Consider the following 24,577-nt stretch of genomic DNA (forward strand, 5'->3'; position numbering starts at 1 on the left):
TATTCACGTCAACACACCCATGTTTTCGCATTAGTTCCATAGTCAGAGCACAACATTTGCCAAAGTCATGGTAGGCTCCCCAGACACAAACCTGAGTAATTATGGTACTTCCCAGGTACGAGCGTAAAAGTAAAATAGAACGCTAAGAAATACAAATACTTGAAAGTTTACAAATGTACACGTAAACTGACCCACCGCTAACTAATATAAGCAAAAATCACAAAACTATAAACTGGCAAATGCAGATCGTTAGAAATAACTCAAATTTAAATCCAAGCCAAAAATTACGTTAGCGCATAGAGTAAGATACAATTATAGAAATGCAATAAAAAACTATTAAAGTAAACAAAAGATTAACGCCTAATCTGTATAAAAAAATTTGGCACCAGTGGACTGAACGAAATACAGCCTTTACGACATAGGTCGAGAATAAATGAGAAAACTTTTGTTGGAGAAGGGGGTAGGGGGTTCAGTGTGTGTCTTTTTTTTTTACGAAGATATAAAAATTTCCGAGAAAATTAACCATAGGAAGTATTGAAAGTAAACGGATATAAAAACAGCATGGGGTTACAGAAGGGATGAATAATGACGATTAGTAAAATATTTAATTTAAAAACATAAAAACAAGAATGTTAAAATTTCTTAAGCTGTTTATAATGAACATGGCGTTAATCCCACATATTTGGGGGGGGGGGGGAAATTTATTCAAAAATATAAGTAATAAATATTTTTTTTTATTTTTTTTCCAGATACCTGAAGGTTTGGGAAACTGGCTTAAGGTCCTGTCTGCAGCAGAGGTTCCTTGGGACCACGCTGCATTCCAGCTCCAACAACCACCAAACAGTGTCTCTGAAAGATGTCGTATCTCTGCTGCTTTTGTGTGCATTCGGTTGTTTGCTGGCCACGTTTATCCTCGCTGCGGAGTTGATCCTGTCGTTTGTCCAGGACTCGCAGGTGAAAAGCTGTTCTCGATGCCCAAGTATCCTGTGGAACAATTGAATATGACTCGTGCAGCAGCAGTAGAGACTGAGCTGTTATGACTGTTGTAACTGCACCGTATAACCTACAACCTAGAAGCACCTGAACCACCGGGTTTTTACTTATTCACGAATTCAGGCCGACAATTACCAAAACTGAAAATCAGGACAACCAAGCGTTGTGTACCAACTGATGACCGAACGGGACTAGGGTTCCAATCTGTGTTCCGTTCATCCTGATTTTAGTATTCAATTCCCCCCTCCCCCGAAATCACTCCAGGCACAATGTTGGAATTGTTTCCTTTACTAAGCCACGACTAAGTACTTACAAAATTCGTGTTAAATTTTGGTACAAGTATTAAAACTCCATGCACTTGTACGCAAAACAAGCTGTCCTTGACCTTTCGTAAAAACATCAGAGATAATTTTTTAATGTATTTATTAGACTGCAACTTTTAATTTGGAAAATATAGAAAAAAACAGCGTCGCATTCGTTACTTTATAGAGAACAAAAAAAAAAGGTTGAATATCTTTGACGCCATGTCTGTTCCAACACACCGGATTTAAGCATTTGTGACTTCTTCCTGTTGGGTAACCTCAAGGAAAAGGTTTTCAAACATCTTCTTCACACCTTGGAAGAACTGAAGATACAAATTTGGGAGGAAATCGCCGTTACGCTCCTCGAAATGTGTCGAAAAGCAGACGAAAAGTTCCGAAATCACCTTCACCAATGTATCGCTGCTGGTGGCCACCATCTTCCTGATGTGATCTTCAGAACTTGATAAAAAAAAATTGGGGATGTATACTGATTCCAATAAAATAAACCTAATCTCTGTTAAGTTATTTAGTTTTTTTTTAATGGCCTTTCAAAACCGATACACACATTTTGCCCCACTCTGCACAAGTTGAGCTGAAACCAATGTCATTGAACATTTCAATCGCAGCATGGACACGAAAGACCACCCAAAACCCCTTTTTTTTACGCTGAAAGTTAAACACGGCACCTTTGGTTCGCTAGTCAGTCGCTCAAACACCGTGAGTTACAAAAGGGTAAATTATCAGAAAAGTTATTAAATAAAGTTTGTACATCTAACTTCAGTGTAAAGGGCGTGGTTATTTGAACACTTATCTGCCTATTTATATGGTCGGCGACTGCGCAGAAGTACTGTACACACACAGTTCCTGAGGTGCAGTGGAGAGTGCCCTAATTGGAGAAGGGGGGTATAGATGAAGGGGATATTATTCCACCCCTTAAGCGAAATCCTTTAAAAAATAAAATATTGTTTACACTAACAAAAGGAAACAAAACTATTCTAAAGCAAACGGCAGACAAAGAGGTTCTGCCTTCCCCTCGCCACGTCTTGAAATAAAATTCAACTATGATCCTGTTTGCCTGCTATTAACAAATGCACACTCTGGGCAGACAGCGACGACGGGTTCTGTTGCCCGTGGGTCTGATTGTGTTATTCTCAACATTACTAACGACAAGTTTACGGATGGTCACGGGAACAGATCGTCATTTTTAAGCTGCACAGACGCAAAGCTATGTCCAGTTCGGAGACTGCCTGCGGTTGGATCCAGTCGAACCATTTCACTGATTTGGCCAGTGACTGTAGCCTCGTTTACAAGGAGCTAGGTGATTGGCGACTAGGTGTGGTCAAATCCCGCGTGTGGCTAGTCGTTGGTGTGTGAGAATACCAAAATAAATCTCACAGGCGGGAGAACCTTGCATCTCTTCCAAATTCTCGCGGTGTGGATTTGATCACTGAAACCTAAATTACCATGATGGTCTACTGTGCTTTTCAAAGTATGGTCAGTTTTTTTATATTAATGTACCAATTTATCTGTCATTAATATATTATCACAGAATCACTATAAAAAAACAATTAATTGCAATTAAAACATATTTTAGAGCTTCTAATTTTTCATTATTTTTCAAACAACTTCAATGCGTCGAACTACCACACAATCGCATTAAAAAAAACAGCACTGCGTAAACTACTACAACACAATTCTATTAATTATGCTGCAATAAAAGTAAGGCATCCCAAGGATTTTTTTCATTAGTTTTAATGCAAATATGGACTGGAAACGTATCCCCTCGGAAAGGTTAGGTTAGGTTAGGTTAGGTAAGGTTAGGTTAGAGGGGATAACTTTCACGATTTTAAAGCAGATAATAATATGTATTTTAATAAATCGGAAAGGGTACCCATCCAATTTTATTTTCTGATGCGTCATTGTACAGAAAATCCTTAAAGGTACCCTTTCCGAGGGGATATCTTTCCAGTGCATATTTGCATTAAAACCGAATCACTTTAAGAAATCGGGAAGGGTACCTTTCCAGTTCTACCCAGATACACTACCGCCACCAAAAGAATGAAAGGTACCCTTTCCGAGGGGATACAATTCTGTCGTCCCCTCCCTATCGACCCACTTCCCTTCTCTCGTGCCATTCTAGTCACCGGGAAGATTGTCCGCGCCACCGTAGGTATCACACTTCAACAACCAACAAATGTCACTGTTTGTTTAATGTAAAGAAACGTATATGTTTTAAGTATTTTTGTTATGAATATAAGGTCATATTATTATTCCATTACTGTTCCTAAAATTACATTTTACTTATAATAAAAGTGATTAGACTAGCACACACTTCTGGAGTTTTTAATAACATAATCAGTGAACCACACTTAGTTTAAGTAAGCTATTGAACCTTTAAGTAAAACCTAATTTAAATTGAAATTTTCAGTTACCAAATTTAAGTACCAAGTATTAAAAGATAGTAACAAATAGCTTAATGCGTTCATATCGTTTTAAAAATGGAGTAAAACTAAACGTTTCATACAAAGTTTTTGGTGTTTTTGGATATTTATGAGATATACGGTTAGGGTATACGGTTGTTTTGGTAAACAAAATTTCACTCAAATTTTAAGTTTTAAAATTCCGTAAGCTAGTAGAATTTAATCCAACTCTTTATGAAAATATTCACTTTTCCAGGTTTTTTTATACAAAGTACTGAGAGTTGGTTAGTTTAATTCGTAAATATTTTTTCATATAAATAATATTTTGGAGATACTTTAAATTATGTAATTAAGGCCTAAAGTAAAACGCTCGTGTGAGTCAAATTCATGTTACACAATCGTATATCTATTAGGAAAACTTGACCGATTATTTAATTTAAATAGTTTAATTATAAAAGATAAAACATATTTTGCTAAATTTTGGAAAATGATTCAATCATCGATATGATGTTGAATTTATTTATTAAGAGTTAAAATAAAAATAGATTATTCATGTGACTTTTCTGATACAGTAAATCGAATACTAAGAAATAGTATTAAATTTGAATGCCAGTTTATGTAACTAATATTATGTGACAAAATGTAAAATTAAAATTTATATTAATAGGACACAATTTGCTTATATTACTTTATTTGACTATATTCACTTGTGCAAATTAGACAACTTCCATATATGTATGTGAATAAAGTTTTGATAATACATCAACCATACATTTTCTACTCTAAAATACATAATTAAACATTTGCATAAGTTATACATATTCTACATGCCTCTTTACAGTATTTAAATAATGAAATATTAAACAGGGCTTGCTTAGCACACTTTATTGCATTTAAGCTACATAGTGTTTAAGCTAAACAATAATAATATAACTCGTGTGGATCCAAAACCTGTCTTCTTCACAAAAATAGTGGAATTAGTTAGTGATACTGACACATTCTGTATTTGAATTCATACCCTGTGATGTGGTCAGATTGAACAAAAAAAAAACGGGAGAATTTGAGAACTCAGGTTTTGGAACTATATGACAGTAAATTAATGAACTATTATTTTATAATACTTTAACAGAAAACTTCTTCTGAGAAAGATATATCTTTAAATTTGTTCTGTGAGTCTAAATAATTCTTCGTGCTATACCATGTAATTACATTTATTATATATAAGAGTTAATTTAATTAGCATATTTTATTTGGACAAAATTTTTTTAATGACAATTAAACACAACTTGTAAATATGTCAATCATTTTTTTTATTTAATAATGAACAAAAAATCTTCCTAGATAAAATACATAAAATGCACTACAATACACGACACAAAAAAAACATTTTTAAAGTTTTGTGAAAGTCCCGTCTTTATCAACGTAATAAAAATAAGAATTTTTACACGGGATTTTCTTAACACATTTTATTGCACTTTTTATGCATTATGTGTTGTTTGAAAAACCAATGTTTGTATAAATTTAATTACAATAATTCATTAATGCAAAACTTTTCAACTGTAAAATACATTTTTATGTTTTTCATGAGTTGGGATAAGATAATATGCGAGTCTAATATTTATTAGGATTTACCTAGTAAAATTTATTACACCTAATCAATCTTCTTAGTGTAATTTAATAAACTTGTAAAAGTGTCAACAACTTTTGATTTAACATTAAATTAAACATCCTTGGTGGATTCCATTTTAAATTTGCGTGAGTCAGATTAATTAATTATGCGTGTCAGTCAACGTTAATGAATTTGCAATATGTCTAAAGTGCTTCCCAAGCTGTTTAGGGCATCGAATTTAAGATCAATTAAATTATTTGTTTTAGGATATTTTATTCATTAATTTCTATTAATAAAATAATAAATATGTGAATTGATATTTTACAATATATAAGCTCAAAATCGTTAACACTTAAGGTTTCTTGCGATTCCGGCTAATACTAAGTATCAATTTACATAATAGAAATTAAGAATGTGTATAAGTTAACATTTGTGAATGTAGGAACGGATTTTTTATTATATTTTAGTGCAAACAATCGGATAGTGTGAAGGACATTTATAGCCTTTTTTAAGGCAGACAAATTATACGAACAACAGAATATATAACTTCTGAAATCCAGGATTATGACATTACTTAAGTTAAGTTACTGAGAACGTTGTAATAGCTGTAGGCAGCGTTGATGATCTGTAAACAAAATTAATGATTTTAATTTAACCACCAATAATATTAAATGCTAAGCTCAAAATAATAAATATTTTCTTTTGATTCATTACAGTTTAACAGAAATTTATTTTACAAAAGTCATGTATAATGTCATAATAATAAACTGAACTACCCCAAACGTTGCATGTATATGTGCATAAAATGATAAAGTTTACCTTACGGCTACGTACGTTTGAAACAAAGCTGTGAAACAAAGCTGTGAAAGTATAGGTAGTCATTTCATTTTAAAATATTATAAGTATATATATGAATTATTATTGCAATTAAAATGCCACAAATATAGCATCCTATTTGTAGTTTATGAAACAAAAATAAATAAATATTCAATGATAATTGTTTCCAAGTTATTTAATGGATCCATAACAACTTTATAGTTTCTTATTATTTTTAATAAGTCATTATATCGTTAAAAGAAGTTTCAAACAATGTTTTTGAACAGTTTAAAATAAATTGCAATATGTAACACAATATATTATAACAAAAAACTTGTTTAATTTACTTAACATTGTATATAGAGCTAAACTATTTGCTTTTTCATAAAATGTAGCTATTAATAATGTCAAGAATAATACTATGAATTTGAAACAGCCTCCTTTATAAAATAAAAAAGTTAATATTAACCAAAACACCATTAATTGTTATGAAAAGATTTTGAAAATGTCTCATATTTCTATAGAAATATGAGACATATAATTTCACAAGTAAATAAAAATTCCTAATTAAATTATTCAGAGTTGATTTTTAATTTTTTAAGATATTTTAGAAAAAAACAAGCACTGTTATATACCATCGTATGCACTAAATTCACTTAAACATGGGCCGGAAACCGCCAAGGAAATAATTTACAAATCACATATTAGAACTAATATAGGCAATGAAAATAAGATTTTAAAGTCAAAAACTATACAGAGGGTAAAGAAGGTACCTCCTAAATAAACACGGACTCATTAATGACGACTCTTAGTGAAAAGGCCAAAATGGTCCGTACACAATGTGAGCCATGCAACATATGATAAAACAGTTTTAAAATATATTTGTTTCAGGTCGCTAAGTGAGAAAATTCCTCGTTATATGTAAAATTATAATGAATGCAAATATTTAAGTGAAATATGACAAAAATTGTAACTATAAATCTGTAAGTTTAGCTTTGTAAATATTAATTCGTAATTCAAAGATTTTAGTCATAACAATTTCATAAAAAAGAGCTGTATTCATAAAACTAACACTATTCAATAATTGAAATCCTTATCTCTTGAAACTGAATTCAGTTCCCGAATATACAAAAACCTAATAGTCGGGAAGACTGAAAAAGTGGTAAGAACAGAATAATGGGTGCAAGAAAAACCGAAAATATAAGTGGAAAGCATGGCATGTATTGCAATTAGGTGTCGTAGGGGTTGTTCAGTTTCTACCCGGCAGATTTTAGAAACAAACTGTTAATACAAGCAAGCGTTCTGTTTTTCGCAAAGACAAGCTAGTATGTTATAAAGGCCGTATGTCATTTTCGCATGTATACCCGGCACAGCCGAAAAAAAATTGGTTTTGTAAATTTATATGCCTATATATGCATCAAGTACACGACAGAGGTCAGGTGAACCGCAAACGGATGCAGACTCACGGCGCTGAACGTCTCCAGAGACATGACGGCGAACCTCCCTGCCCACATCTGCACAGGTCTCTGGGCTCTGCTCATCATGATGACCAGAGTCACCTTCACTCCGTTGTTGTACTCGTACCACTCGGTGGCAGCTACTTCGTCGCTGATCTGCATGCTCTGCAAACAAGCAACGTACCAGGTTGACACAGACCGGCAAGTTTTCACACCTAGAATTCCCTGCCCATATCGGCATGGTTATCTGGGCTCGACTCTAAATAACACCTGAGAATCATTTGCCGAATCTCATTGTTGCGGCTACTTAAACGCCACATCCATGATCTGAAAACAAGCACAGTCTTAGGTTAGGCTCATAGACAAAAAAAAAAAAGGAATTGAGGCAACGACCCTCCTTACCCACAACAGACAAGTATCTCGGCTCTTTTCATGATGATAACCTGGGTAACTCGTACCATTATGTTACAGCAACTTTGTTGCTAAATACACTGAATATAAGCATGGTACGAAATTGAGGATTTTTTTCCTGGAAGTCTGCATGCAATGATCCTTCATAACTACATCTGGTTGTGTTTCTGAGCCCTGCGAACAACTTAGTGGTGTCTTATTTCTTCGCTTATCTGTCTACACTTAAATAAAAGTTGGCTCTAGACTGGCAATTCTGCAGGCAATGAACCTCTTTACCAGTATTTTCACTTGTCGTTGGGATATGCTCATTATGATGACCATTCCTTTTACTACTTTTATGTAATATATTGTTACGATTTATTGGGCTCGTAAAAGGCTAGCCCAATTAATAGATTTTATTACACTACGCAGTTTTATTGATGGCCACTACTTATGTCACTTACAAATAATCTTCTAAAATGGCAAATAATCAATTGCACTTAAAAATGTTGCTTCCCCAGTCACTCGTTTTCACACACCGCACACCTCGCTGGCCTGCACCTCTGGCGCAACTCTCGCCGCAGCACCCCTCGTGAATCTCCGCCGCGGGACTCCGTCGCCGCACTCCGCCGCCGCCGTCGCACTTCCCCTTCGCCGAGATTCCACTCGACGCCCCGCTCGGAACTTCGCTCGGGACTCCGCCGCGCCCGCGACACTATCGCCCGGAACTGAACTCTTCGCCCTGGAACCTTCGTCCAGGGACTTCGCCGCTTTATCGCCCGGAAACTCCGCCGCGGGAGAACTCCCGACTGAACTCTGACTGACTCTCTCCCTGAGGCCGGCGTCCCCCGGCTTTTATATCAGCCCAGGCGCCTTCTCGAATTCACGAGCGCGGCTGAGGCCAGTCGCGTCATTCCGTGCCGACCCGACGGCAGAAATCTCTCGAAAACACGTGTCGGCGGCTCGCGTAACTCCGCAGCTGTCAGGTTTCGGATGTCAGCTAACAGTGCCGCGCGGGGAGCTGAGGACCGGGGGGAGGGGAAGCGGCGACCCAGGTGCGCGCGGAACGTCTCATGTTGCGCGGCCACATGATGTCAGCCAGCTGTGCACCTGTACGTGTCGCGGCCTTGCTCACGTTCGTAACAATATCTTCTCGCGGACTGCTACTTCATCGCTTATCTTTTCACATTTTAAACACGTAGAGCCCCATGTTAGCTGTAAGAGACCGGAAATTCTGCAGACAAAAAACCTCTCTACCAGTATTTGCACTTGCTGTTGGGCCTTGATCATGATGATGACCATTCCCTTTACTACTTTTATGTACTATATCTTCTCGCGGACAGCTACTTCATCGCTTATCTGCACATTCGATACACTAATTCTGCCCAAGGGCAGGTGTCTATGACCATGAAGTCTGCTGGCAATGCACCTCCTGTATTTAACTGGTAAGCCACACGTGATTGTCTATCATATTTGATCAAGGCACCTGACTGACCACGCATCTCAGGCACAAAAGTGGTTGGGCATTAAGGACTTTGCCAGTTTTCAATATAAGTGTATCTTTATCTTATAGCACAAGTTCATAATTTGGCTGACAGCTATTTCTTCGTGCTACGCACTGCTTTGCAATTTTCAAATGCATTTCTTTGATTTGACTGATGTTTTAACTGACAAAATATCAATGTGTTAACTCAGTCAACATTCATAATGTGCTCCCAAATTACTAAAACACTATGGTGAAATTAGTTTTCTCATATTTTTGACAGACTTTATTTAATCATGGCGAGTTAATAATTCAGATTCCGAACGGGAACTGTATCTTAATAACAGGAAACGGAAGAAGTTGAAAAAAATACTTTAAATTTAAATGTACCATTTGTTTGAATGCCCATTAATTGTTTCAAACGTTTTAAAGATTTAAAAAATTTATTTTAAAAAAATAATATTTCGAAAAGAAAATTTAACAATTTATTGAATAACTGGCTGTGTCATATTTTATTTTCTGAACAAGGTTTGGTTACTATTATCCTTTATCTCGCAGTTCTTTTTCTCCTTTAGGTATTTTATATATTTCTTTACTTCTTCTAATGCTCGTTTGATTTGTCTTCTAATTAAATCTAATTACCCTTCTACCATGCATGGTAAAACAAATTGAGTAAATAATTACACTAACCCCATATCCAGATTTCTAACATGTGTATGCTATTCGAGACTATTTTCCTAATGAACAGAGGAAAAATTTTCTCTAATAAAGTTAAAATAATGTTTATTAGAAACTCCAACACAATTAATGGAGAACAGTAAATATTTTGGCATTTTCTTTATGCTGGTATAAAAATTTATAAATATGTTTCATCTGAAAAAATACTTCAAATGCACTGTAGCACGATTTGCAAAACAAGTCATAATTTCATTCAATAAAAATATTATACTACCTAAGCTTTATTATAACTAAAATTACTTAAGTAAAACGGTATGTTGGTTCAAATTTTGTTTTTATGAGATAATTACACTCCTTCTAAATTCGTATCTATTGAAACAAAATCTTTTTTTATTATTTACCTACACAGTAATTATCGAAAATAATTCGCAACAAATATTTATATTTACTAATTATAATAATTCAAAAAATATAACTTTACCTTTGTTGAAAGTCTTGTTGAGAGAATACTCACAATAAATAGTCTTGATGTAATACTAGCCATGTAAAAGCAGCAATAAACTATTTTGAAAGCGTCTTCCTGTCAAAGAAGTACATTTACACTATCAAAAAGTAAACTATACACTGTTATATACTATAATATTTTTATAGTTTAAGACAATTTTAGTATAAGACTATTATATACTATTAGATATTACAACGCACAGCTTTCAAAAAATTGTATAATTTTAAGTGCGTTTATAATTTAATTGTGAAATAGAGAGGTGTATGATAAATTTTGTAGTGCAGATTACAGTATTTTCAAAGATCTAACATCTTCTAAAATTTCATTAAATATTCCTCTCAACCAAATAATCATTAAATATTTTCTTATCCTCCACAAAATTTCCTCACAAATTCTGGTAATTGTTTTAGTATTTTTAATTATCTGAAATAGATTTAATTTTTCTTTATGAATATATGTTTATAAGCTCTAAGCTGTGTTCATTTTCTTTGGTTTCCAACATTCCCATCACTGGTATAATTCTAGTTGGATTTCTCAGGTCGGGAGAAGGGGAATATCTGTCACCCCAGGGAAATACGCCACCTTCAGAATGCGACGAGATACGAGTTCTGAGTGACGTACATGGGTGCAAAATCCAGCGTAAGGTGTGTTGGCGTCCGGTGTGAATCTATCAGCATGTTGGTTTCAGTGCTGAATAATCGTTTTTCCTCTATTTATTTTTATTTAATTTTCGGAATCGATTTGTAGCTAGGTAAGTGGACTTAAATATTAAGTGACACCTTTAACCTTTTTTTATTTTAACGCTTCCTTTTAGTGAGTTTTAAAGTATTGGTTTGTGTAAATAGTCTTTAACACTATTTAAATAATGGCGCAAAACAACTGATAAAATATGGGTCAATACCACCTCTTCTATGAGGGGCAAAGCGATATTTTGACGATATTACCTCTGATTATAATTTTTAAGAAAAAAATCTGATAATTTTTTAAAATAAGTACAACGGACTTGGAAAAAAAAACTGAAAAAAAAGCAATAAGTTGATGAAAATTCTGTAACCAAATACTACAATCTCAGGTCAACATAACGAGACCAATTCAACCCAAATCCAGTCTTGGGAGGAACGTACTATTTACAGCGAAACAAGAAAAAAAATAGCTCATCATATTTCATTGTTATATCAAAGTTATTTTTCGGTACTTTTGTTACTAAACTTGAAGTTTAGCGTTTGAGGAAAATCACATACAATTCTGGCCCAGATTTCGTTTTCGGCTACTTAATGCGAAACTTTAAAACCGAAAATTTATAGCCTAAATAGGACATATGTATTTAAAAATGTTGAAGTTTGTCTTCATGAAAAATCTGTAAACAATACGACAAAAATGTCTGTTCCCAGCATCTTGAACTTGTAACGTGAATGAGATAGAGGTATTTCGACAGTGCACAAACCAGGAAATATTCTGAGGCCAAAAGGTAATAAACATTTGGAAGCAGCGACAAGTTGGAGAAAGAGGGAAAACACGTCAGTAGTTAATACTGTGAGTGCGACGGAAATTACATTCTTCCCATGTTAGCTTATCCACGCCTGTGAATGTAACAGCGGTTAAGAAAGGGAAGATCGCGCCTTTAATGTTACAAGAATGGGTCAACCAATAAAGATTTCTTTACAGATTGGCTCCAGAATTTTCAGAACACCAACCGTCAAGACAATGAACTACCTATTTTTGTCAAACAATCCAGTTGAAAATTTTGTAACGTGTATAAACTTTGCAGAAATAACCATTTACATATTTTGTCACTTCAACTAAATTCGTCTCTTCGACCCCAACACTTAGATATCTGCTTGTATGGACCTCTTTACAATGATTTTAACAAGTCATGTGAACTCTAAACTAAAAATTACAGCAACGACAACCCAAAAATAATTGTGGTTTAAACACTGGCAGAATTTTTCAACCCGGACCTATAAAGGTATAACCACATTGTAGAAAGGTGTAGCTGAATTTTTAACACGAGGAATTTATCGATTGGTACCCAACGAATTTGTAGCAGTTAATGCATTACTTATTATAAATTCTAAATTACCTTATTCTAAATTTTGATCATTTTAAATCTATTGAAGCTATTGGAACATATGCATCTGTAAACAGTGCATATGCATGTAGCTTTTGTGGCAGAGTGTATCATAATTAGCGGTGTGTACTTTATGGGGCCGTATGTTGCTGATATTGCAGATTTACTCCATGTGTCTAATAATACAGATTTGGAGACGGCACATACTTTCAACATCTGGAGGAAATGAAGATGTGAGTAAGAGTTCTTTGTCGCGCTACTCTGTAGGCTTAGTTGAAATAATCTCTCCAAATCCTTAAGTGTGTTCATAGAAATCAGTTTCAACAAGGATCTGCGCAAGAAATCAACACTCTGAGATCATCACTTTGAGTCCAATGAAAGCCAACTTTGAACAAATCGGTTAAGGAGAAATTGGTACGCATTAAGTCAATTGATTCAGTAAAATTTTAGGAAAGAAGGTAATGAAAACATGCAAAAGAGGTATCACGTTGGTATCATCGTCGTCTTAAAATGAGGAACAAATAAATGTAAAAAAATTGTCTACTGACAATGAGGATGATTCTGTTGATCTAGTGAAGTTGGGTGATGACGTCAACGTGCATGTTATATACTATGAATTTAGAGGAAAAAAATAATAAATTATGGCTACGATGTACCTTTTGTTTTTTTAACTGGCTCATTCAGAAGGGCTATGAATCAGCTAAAGACTTTGTAGGTAACTTTTCTAATTCCCCAGTTATATCCTAATAGGTGGCTATGGATCAGCCAAACCATTAGTATATCTTTTTTTCGTTGTACTATTAAGTGTGAATATAAGTGATCGCACTGGAGCCTATGTATTATAATAACTATTATGTCTTCTTCAAATATTGTGTCTTCTTTACACACAATATGAATACATAAAATGAGTGGCGTAATCACCCTGAGTAGCGATTAAATATCACTACTTGAATAAATTACAAAGTAATTACATCTATAAGACTGATTCATAAGATATTGAATTGCTAGAAAGGCTAACAAATATTCCTAATAATTTGGTAAAAGTATCTACTTTCATATTCGTTTTGTTGATGGCTCTCTCATAATCATCTAAAGGTAGTTCCATTTGCCCACCTTCCCTCCTGATATCTTCGTCCATTAATTTTGTCATTATTCCACTAGCATCTTATCACTTTCTACCTTCTCTAATGAAACTTTAAAATCACTCTTTCTCAATTGCAATATTTGTTGTGTTTATTTTGAAATTAAGTTGTGTTTATAAAATCAAGGCATTGCTTTTTTAATATGCTACAAAAAGACCCAGATTCTCCACTTGTGTATGTTCTCTATAACATTCAGTAATTATAGAACTAGCTATCAGTTAGAGGGATAAAGAAACTTTAGAGACAAGAAAAAATATTTAAAGGAAAATAATTTTTTTTTTAAATTAGGGATTTTATTGTGAGTACAGTTATTTGGGAAGTTTAAAGAGTAGTTTCTTTATGAAATTGTATACCTCTTCGCGCTAAAAGTAACATTAGAAAACGCACCAGTTATCCTACAAATCATTGAAAACTTGTTACAAAAAGATTTATTGTCTATAAATATAATAGCATGAATTAAACACAATATTCATGTATAAATATTAACCTAATGGCTCGTAAAATCAAGACATTGCTGTTCACCCAATAATGTAAAACTAATTTATAGCAAAATAAACAAACATAGAAAATATTTATTTTTGCTTTTACAATAGCATAAAAGTTTTTTTAATAAGTTAAAATTAGATTAAAATTTAAATATATTTGTTTCCAAGATTTGGTTACTATTGAGGCTTTTCTTGTGTGATTTAAATAATTTTTGATAAAATATTTGAACAAAATTTTAATCATATTTTTTTTTTTCAAGCACTTGTTTTAGAAAAAGCTTGCAATTTATGTTAACTATATACTTTGACTAATTCTGTACAATTAGGTCTCAGTAATGAAAATATCTAGCCGACATCGATTTCGATTTCTCCATCGATTTCTGTCAAGTCATTCGAATTCCATTATTGTTTTTTTATATTCTAATCATTCATGCACAATGTAAACTTTCCTAGTTTCTTAAATATTTAACACTATTTTTATCTAAATGTACAATATTTTAACAAAGCATTATGATAAAAATTTGGACAAATTTTTCCAAAGTATTTTCTTGTAAAACGCACGCAAATGTTCTAATGAACCTGTACATATATACACCACACACAAAACCTTACGCCTGCGTTAAAATCATTTCCTCGTGTCATTACAGGAACAAAAAAAAGTAACAGATGTATTTTAAATATAAAGATTAATATTTTAATTCGTACATATATGTACTTACAGCGTTCAACTGGTACAAGATAATGCACATTATGACAGACGTCAGTGCGTAATTCAAAAGAAGAACCATTCTAAGAAGTTCGCACACAATCAGCGCATTTCTAAAAAAAAAATATTAGTAAGTGCAAATAAGTAAATAAGTTGGTTTGTAGGAAAATACACTTAAATTATATGATATTTTTTCTTAAATAATCTCTAAATTATTAAAATCATTTAACAATTCTTTACGTAGAGTTCTTTAAAATATAAATACCTTAATGCTTCCTGATGATGAACAATCAGTTTTTCCCAAACACGTGCGATATCTCTATTTTTTTTCGAATACGAATGATTTTCAGTGCCTTTTTTGTGCAGGTCATGTAACTGTACGACAAGGTTCTCGGAAATAAGTTCTAGTCCATCACCACTCAGCGCTCTTGCTTCGTTTCCTCCCGTCTGTGACTGGCCGAGCGTACATCCTTCCTCAGCCTCCAGACATTTGCCAAGGCGCTTCACATTCCTGATCAAAGATACCAGCATGTCGAACTGGGTTGCAGTGTAGAGAATCAGAACAGAGAGGAAACCCTCCACGTGCACGAACGTCAAGAACATGCTCAGAAACACGAAACACTGCAGGGCGTACAGCGCGGCGAACGCTCGACCGCCCATCTCGTCGCGGGTGTAGAGCTTCAACACCAGGTTCAAGGCTACGCTGCAGTTCCCGTCTTGCGGGCTCACGTAGTACGCCGCAAGCGGCTCTCCGAGGATCAGCAGACAAGCGGACATGATCGTGGACGACAGCAGCCCCACCAGGATCTTCTCTTCCTTGATCGCGCCGCGCAGTGTAGCCTCGGTGTGCTCGCACGAGGTGCGCGCGAAATACGACCGCAGGTTGCCGACGACGTGCTCCAACTGACGTCTCCTGAGCAGCACCAGCACTATGTTGCATGTGACGGGCACGTAGGAAAGCACGTCGCCCACGTGCACCGTCGTCGTCGTCGTGTCGCCGCCGGCCAAGAAGACCCAAGCCATCATCAGGTAGTACAGAGGATACCCCGAGCACATGACGACGGTGTACAACCTGTAGGCGTTGCTTCCCGTCACCGACCACACGCCCACGCAGCGCATGATGTTCTGGGACAAGGACATGGCTTCTTCGTGATAAGGATTCCCTTTACCGACAACTCCTGCCGCCATGACAGGACGCGCCGTCGTGGCGGACACACCTGTAGAACCCATCCCACCCGCAGACAAAACTCGACTATCAAACTCGTCGGAGACGAATTGTACCTAAATTTGTGGGTGTTAAGTCATATTTTATACGCCTGTGAACGTGCAGCTGGTATTTTCAAATGCCAGGTATAATTTTTTTTTTTCCTCGTCGCGTGTTACGATCGTCTTTTAAATAATTCATAAAGACCTGCTGCTCCTCTATTGTATCAACTAAGAAAGTCTAATTTAGGAGAATAGCATTGTAGATTCTCACATTGGCATTTATTTCCAATAATTTTTCCTTAATAAAAATTTATTTTATCGTAATCACACAAATTCTCCCTGTTTATACAATATGCCACAAACACGAGAACTTTGTTTCTATGATTTATATTTTTTCCACCAATTTTAAATAGGGACATAGTGTAATTGTATAGTTTATATGTTCCTTTTAAAGAAGAGTATAAAATGGCATAAATTTAATTTTTACTCAATTTCTATTTGTCATGAATAATTTTTTTTAAGTTCAATTTAGAGTCATTTATTTTTCCAAAATTTGGTGACATCTGACACAGTATTTTTTACCTTACATCTTTGTTATTAACCTTTTAGCATCCAGGTAAGTACATAAAAATAAATAATATTTTTAAAATCAAGCATTTTTCACATAAAATAGTTTCTAGTTGAAAGAACACGGAAGTTAACAGCTGGTTCCAAAGAGTTTAACACCTACTTGGTGTCCATATATAAGGATAGTTATACCAGATACACTTGACCACATGCGTGAGACACATTAATGATGACTGTTAACGAAGCTCATGTATGCCATGTGAATTCATAATTTTTTTCATATATTGGTAGTTCTGGCTAAAGGGCCCACCAGGAGGTGCCGAGGTGCCTCTCCGCCATCTTGAATTGTGACGACTCGGTTGCCATTTATGATGTCAAATTACATCAAAATACCTCAAAAATCATCACAATTCCTGGAAATTTCCCTATTTTCAGAGAAAAAAATCCCGTATTGCGGAAAAATTTCCCATTTTATTCCTGAAAATTTTCAATGCTTGAAAATTCCTTCCTGAAAAGGCTTAAGACTCCTAAAAGCAAGCCGCCCTAAGCAGCTGAGATCAGGACCTTGACTCTCGGGCGTCATATTTGCAATTTTCGTTACGGCCACCATATTTAAATTCCTTAATTTTTATCCGAATTTAAAAATTTTACTTAATAATATTTTAATCAAAATAAAACTTCCACCATTTTAAAAATTGTCCACCATCTTTTTAGAAAAACCGTATATATTATCTGATTTCAACAGAAAAATTTTTTAATTAAAAAAAATTACTAACTTAAAAATTAATAATAAAATTTATAAAAACGTAACTTGGTTCGAACCAAGAGAAGTCATTCTATTAAAACTGGTGACGGATCTTTCTCCACGGGAGCCACCGGCATACTGGCTTTCCACCACTATTGTCAAGGCAGATATTACGTTCAGTCAGTGTGATGTAATGGTGGCCTTCTTGTCGTCTGCTGAAGGCCGCTGCTGCCATATTGTTTTTGTCTGCTAGAGGGCGTTGCCGCCATATTAGTTTTTTTCCCACTAGAGTGTAGAAATCATTTAGTGCCAGGACGCCCCACCATCTTGACATCTGGCCGCCATATTGAAATTCTCTAATTATTATCCTAGAAATTCAGAAAAAAATATTTAAATATCACAAAAAAAACCTTTAAAATAATGATTGATTCGATCACCTCAGTTCGATTCTTGACTTATTCACAAAAGGTAATTTTAAATATAAAATTATTTAATTATAATATCTAAAAGAAAGTGAAAGGTTTGAGATATAAAAACAAGGCAGACATACAAATAAAAATTAATTTACTATGTAAATGCTACCCTAATACAGGAACACACGTGAAAGATAAAAATCAAATAAGAATTTAGTTCTGCATTGGCTTTAACTCACTAATTCTCAGCTCCAATCGTTTTGCTGAAGACATTGGCCAGTCTGATCCTTTACTGACATAGTCTTGCTCTTCCCGACAGAGTTTCTCGATACTTTGTTTAACAGACTCTTAAACGTCGTGTGATAAGTAAAGAGCAGTATTCATAATCCCGAAAGTACACTTTTTTTTCTTGGTCCTCGAACGGATACGGTTTACCATGTACGCAGTTCAGACACAAGTAATATATTAAAAGTCTGTTAGTTGCTACTCCATCGGTAAGCTGAGTGATAATGTTCTGCTTGAAGAATAATAAAAGCACAAATGTCTTTCAACTCGCTAAGTGTATTTAAAATAATAAAAGTCTTTCAAAATTCTACCAAATGCAGATTTCGCCGAGTGGAATCCATTTTCATTTACCTGTAATGCACCGAGCACAGTCTTGTGTTAGTTTCATGTCCAGACGTCATCACAATCGGTCGCTGCCCATCTGCTTGTGTGCTTGCACACATACGAGTCTCCAACCTAAACCGAGGAGTCGAAATGTCTGCAGGTAGTTCCACAGTAGGGACACGACCTTTACAGGGTTTTTTTTCGCGTGTTGTCTCAAACTGACAATACGTGTGAACAAAACATGACACTTATCGCAGCGAAACTTCTTGCGAGATGGATTCTTCGTGCATTTACTTCTCTCGTGTCTTGACGCATCATGGGGAAATGCGAACGACATGTCGCAGAAGCCGCAAAGATGTAGGCAAAGTTTGAGTTGGAGAGCACAGTAAGGAAAATGAATTTAAATTAACTAGGTTAATCAGTTTAAATATATATATATATATATATATATATATATATAAAAATTAAAGTAAAAACATTGAATTGTGCCAAGAGATTACTGATTCCTCGTGGTCCGAAACACTTGGCCTATAAGTATAGCATTGTACAAGACTTGGTTGTAAGGTATTCTAAGTACGAAAAATTGGACCTCAATTGTAGGCACAGTGACAATATATTTATTCCGTCGTATAGGTATCTTGTATAGAGTTGTTTTTCGTAGAGAGAATGATTAATACACTCCACGAAAGGTAATGGGAAACAGAATTAAAATTTTATTTTAAACTTTACCGACTCTTATCACTGGCAGATATGGCCCACTCAGCCATTCGCAACTCCACTACGACTGACAGAGGCGCACATCTCCATCAAACTAATAGGAGTTGCAAATAAAATCGTAAAATTTACTTGTTTACCAAAATTACCCATGATTTTAAAGGTCTCCAAAGCAACTACCAACCCCCCAGAGTGACGGTACTCAAAGAAAATCAGAAATACTACAAAATTATCAATCCTTATAGAAGATTGAAAGATACTGCGTGGATCACTGTAAATTACAAAACTTTCATGAAATTTCAAACAGTTAAATAAATTTATCATCATAAGCAAAACCATCGTGCTACCAAAATCTCTGATACAAATGGCTGTTCAGAAATTTTACACCTTATATATTGTAGCGGTGAAAAAAAAATAGATGAATGAAATGATAAAATGGTGATGAAATGTGGGTGTGTGAAAATGATAATGAAATGTGATGAAACGAAATGAATGAAATGGAGTGATACGAGATGAGATGACTGCGTCTTACTCTAACTCACAAAACGACAATAAATACACTATTAAAGCCTCCACCACCCTGAGATTGCGTGAAAACATCACTAGGCATCAGGGAAGCCTGCACAAAAAAAAATACCAAGGGACGTAAACTAGAGCTGTACCGGGGATCTTTCAGAACTGTGGATTACAAGGAAAGCCTCTAATTAAATGACACCTCAAATAGCTGACTAAGAACCTTTATAACAAATAACTTGATAAACTTAGACGATAGCCTGGGAAAGGAAACTAAGATTAAAATAAGAACGAAGAACTGCAAGTTGAGGACTACATTTATGTTTATTCAAAATAAAGGCTTTCAACGAATCTTTAAAAATCTTTCACAGTCTTTCGCACAAACGTCCGACAAATGTTCTCACGTAGGATGGACTGATTTACTGAGGCCTGCTAGCCCCTTAACTTTTATTTCTAAAGCGATTACTGGCAAATGAATTTACAATTAAAGTTACAATCTGAAATGCAATTTTAAGTCAGGCCTCTAGCCATTACTCCTAAAAATGAACCAGTATACTTAAACGTAAAATTAACGGTAGAATAACTAGAGTCACGGCGGTCACAGCTACCAACTTACAGATAAAAAGTCTACAACTACATGATAAAAATGAAGATTACTTAACTGGAAAATCTACATCTTGGTGACCAGTTCGAGGGTCCTCCTCCCTCGCCACCAGTCACGTCCTTCCCGCTCGAGCTCCTGTCGACGACCCCCCAAAACTCCTTACTCCCGTCCGTACAGGACGTAGCCCCCACGCGAAGGAGGACGCGCTACGCCAGCAACCCCCGCTTCCGCCACTCCCCGCGCCTACCAACATGCCCGCGGGCGCAGCAGAAGCGAGCCTGGCCAGCGCCACCGTATGCCCCGCGCCTGGCAACCAGCGGTCGCAACGCCGACCAGGCTGCGCCCGCAGCACACCCCGATCACGTGATAGCCGCGTGAAGCGCCACTACCTGAACGCAACAGCCCTAACACAAAATTTAACAAACCATCCCAAATTACTGCCAAAACCTTCTGTCTAACTGAAGTGAAAAATCTAAAACGTCAAATAAAACAACCGCGAAAAAACGCGCCGTGACAATATAGCCTATTATTCACCACCATTGAATAAGCTTACTTCTACAATAACCTCTATAAAATGCTCGATACCTACCACTGATACATGCATAAAAGGAGCATTTACATTATACCAATTAAAACTACAAATATTTAACATATTGTCAAGATACATGGAATATTAAATTAAAAGCTATTTTAACATTAAATGTATAAATTATGCTCGCTTATTTTTAAATAGCCAGTTCTATGGGGCGCAGAGCTCAAAGAAAACTGCAGTAGAAAAAAAATCGTGAAAGGTGTCTCTTTCCGCGCAAGTTAAAGACAAGTACGGCCAATAAGATCAACTGTTTCAAAGAAAAAGTTTTTCATTAGAAAATGCGCTCACAAAAAATAATCCCTTCAGTGAATGAAAAAAAAAAGATTAAACGACTTCAAACGGTAAATTCTTCTGCTCGACGATTTAAGTAAATGTCTTACCAAGACTCCAAGCCTCGGTGTCATGGCGTCGTCCCACCCTCCCTTGTAGAGTTCTCCATCTTGCAACTGTGTGTGACTTGGACCAGGATTGTAAAATAGGCGTAACTTACCGTTTGAGTCCAGCGGTGTATATCACGCGCAATTCGCGTGTCACATTTGCTCGATTATTCATAAATATCAGTCGCCTTTCTTAGCAGGAATAATAAAAAAAATTGGGGTGGGGCTGTGTCATGGAAACGACCGTGTGTTGTACGTGAATACGTGTACGTAACTGGTAATATTTTCTATGCAAAATATAAAATACGCTATTTTTTACTTTAACACTATATATATATTCACTGAGACTATTTAACACTAATGTTTTATATGCAATCGATATATTTTTGACGAGAGCTGACGATTGAAACTCAAAAGAACGTCAAAGCTTCTCCGAGTCAAAAGTTATACTAAATGGAAATCTCGAAACGCAGCAAAATGACCTCAAAATTGCGGTGCTTCCCCCTGCAGCGCGCGCAATGCGTCACTTTCTACCACCAACTTCGAGATATCGAAGTCTGCCTTCCTCGACAAGCACCTCGGTAATGTTCGGAACCTTTCGGTTCGAGAGCCGAAGCCCTACCCACCTTTCTTTCGTTAACGACGCTTTTAATTACGAGTCTCGGCCGTCCCTAACTTACTGCATTGCACGCCGCGATTCAGGTTTGACTGCATAGAACCAGACATCATCGGGACGCCTCGCCGTGTTGTTCTCTTAAGATGTGATCAGATTAGACAAGGAATGTTTCCCAAAGTATTAGTGTTTAGGCGTTAGTCATTACACGTATATATAGCTAAAGTAGTCATGTATAAGTCATCGTAGAATTTTTTTTTTTAATCATGGAACATCCGCGTCGAGCTCGCCTGGTCAACCATCGGGCAGACCCTGGAAGACATCACTCTGTTTGGTGAGTTTTTAGCACCACCCCTCCCCCACCTGTCATCGTAACTAGAAGGCATTTTCTGCCTATTCCACCTACTGTGATTGAGTCCTAAACATATGTGTTTGGATCTGTTCACAGACAGGGACCAAGTAACACAGTACAAGTGCTGGACCAGGCACCGAGTACCGAACCCGGGTACTTTTCCAAGGACCGGATCAGCCTCCATCGGGGCAGATGACCCAGATCCTCTGACATCTCATCAGCTGTCCCACTACATCCAACAATCTCCAAAACGCCAGCCTTTCAATTTTCTTTTTCGGACTAGCATCTAACCACAACGTTTCTTCGATCTGAAATCAAGAACCTCACTACGATAATTTAATGTGTTTACTTATTACGAACTTTAATTAAAAATTGTTACATCAACTTATGTTAATTCTCTAATAAGGGCCGGTCCATTCTTGTGTTAATGTAATCTCAATCCCATGTTGTATATACTTTCTGTCAATTAATTCACATGATGTAACTCTATATTATGACTCGATAAAATAAGTTTTAAGAGTTGTGGCAAACTGGTTTCACTATGGTAACCAAGGGAAAAAAGCGGGTCGTTACCACACCTAACCTTTGTGGCAGTCCTGCAATGACATTTTTTGGCGTTAGTGTATTTCGGCGTTGTGATGCGTCCCCGAACAAAGCGTGGCATTGTCTATTCCTGTTGTTAGGTTGGTGTAAGAATCCCAGGGGGGGGGGGGGGGTAATTGTAGGACCGCGCACACTGTAGTGTATAAGCACTGCGGGGGCGACTTGTGTGCTCCGCGGTCAATACTTGAGCCGCGCGCTGTACATCCCTGGAGCGTGTCGCCGCAGATAACCACGGCCTCATCGCAGTGCACCCGCGCTAAAGCTGTCGGTGGGCTAGGAGTCATCTTTGCCAGTCGTGTGTGTTTGTTATGATACGGGTCAACTGTTAATCGCGTCCACAAACAATATTATTTTTTAAATTAAAATTTAGATAACTTTCATTTAGTTAAGTATATGTGTATATATGCATATATATATATATATATATATATATATATATACTAATATTATAAAGCTGAAGAGTTTGTTTGAACGCGCTAATCTCAGGAACCACTGGTCCGATTTGAAAAATTCTTTTCATTGTTGGATAGTACATTTATCGAGGAAGGCTATAGGCTATATTATATTATCAATAACATTAGGGATCCTTACTAAAAGTCCAATTTAGAATCAAATGCGTTGGAGGGGTTTAGATACAACATGCAGTACACGAACGAAGTGTGTGTTGACAATGCCGCAGGCGCTAGAAGTTTATTTCCTATTGCCTATTAACATTGGCGCCACGCACTAGATGCCTTATCATTCTTAATTTTCCCATACAAGTAAAAACACCCGTGTGATATTAACAACGAAGCAATCAGTACCCTCATAAGAGTTCAATTAGTATTTAAATACTTTTTATCACTTTAAATCACAAACCTAAACTATTGTTTTTTTTTCCTCTCTCTGTGTTTAATTGGTTTTTATTGCCCTTTTTTTCAAGTATATATATTTTACAGACTTGAAACTTCACAGTAATGTTCCTTATGTTACGCAGGATGACATTTTCCCAAAATTAGATCCCATGGGTGGTTAAAACCAGGCAACAGTGGGTACTTTGTCTGCATGAGAACAGGATTTTGCATTGTTCATGCCTTCTGCGTCTCCATGGCAACGGGCATCGCGCGGCAGTGGCGTACCCACAAGGAGGGGCATGTATAATGAGCGGCGCAAGAGTGATCTGCCTGTAGACTGCCGTAGCGAAGTACGGGTACATCAGTTGTACGTTGCGTGCACGAGTCGGGAAACCATCGGTGCTATTCATTTTCTCTCCGGTACATTATACAGAATTTTAATAAATTTTCACTGATTTTTTTTTATTTACCATTACTGTAAATGGGAGATGTGGCTTTATTTTTTTCCATTAGTATAGCCATGCGAAGCCGGGTCGGGCAGCTAGTATGTATATATAAATTGAAGACTTTTTTTGTTTTGTAAATGCTTGGGCAGACATTTATAAGTATCAAGTTAAGTAATTTTTTTTTTGGCAGGAACATTTTTAGTTTGGCTTGTTTTCCTAATAGTCAACTGCAATCGTAGGAGCAGTGGTTTCAGGTGTTAGAGATTATATTATATCTTCGATGTTAATGTTTGGGAACCATGGCAAAAATGTGACGAGTATTTATAAATTTAACTT

At 36.0% G+C, this 24,577-nt stretch overlaps 1 protein-coding gene across 1 annotated transcript; it reads right to left on the reverse strand.

Moving 5' to 3' along the window:
* Nucleotides 1–759: 759 nt before the first annotated feature.
* LOC134538932 (uncharacterized) lies at nucleotides 760–20,566 on the reverse strand. Its single transcript, XM_063380548.1, has 3 exons — nucleotides 20,484–20,566; nucleotides 7,607–7,762; nucleotides 760–984 (listed from the first exon to the last, which is right to left on the reverse strand). Exons 2-3 carry the CDS (start codon nucleotides 7,757–7,759, stop codon nucleotides 775–777), a joined length of 363 nt encoding a protein of 120 aa, XP_063236618.1. The 5' UTR covers nucleotides 7,760–7,762; nucleotides 20,484–20,566; the 3' UTR covers nucleotides 760–774.
* Nucleotides 20,567–24,577: the final 4,011 nt, after the last annotated feature.

This window comes from Bacillus rossius, chromosome 14 (genome assembly GCF_032445375.1).
Source record: "Bacillus rossius redtenbacheri isolate Brsri chromosome 14, Brsri_v3, whole genome shotgun sequence".
Classification (NCBI taxonomy): Eukaryota; Metazoa; Arthropoda; class Insecta; order Phasmatodea; family Bacillidae; genus Bacillus; species Bacillus rossius.

Excerpts from the sequence above, each read along its gene's own strand:
- LOC134538932 (XM_063380548.1), bottom strand. The coding sequence starts at position 7,759 with ATGCAGATCAGCGACGAAGTAGCTGCCACCGAGTGGTACGAGTACAAC. Across the intron at positions 985-7,606 it reads CTCTGGAGACGTTCAGCGCC|GATACTTGGGCATCGAGAAC; the intron begins GTGAGTCTGCAT and ends ATTGTTCCACAG.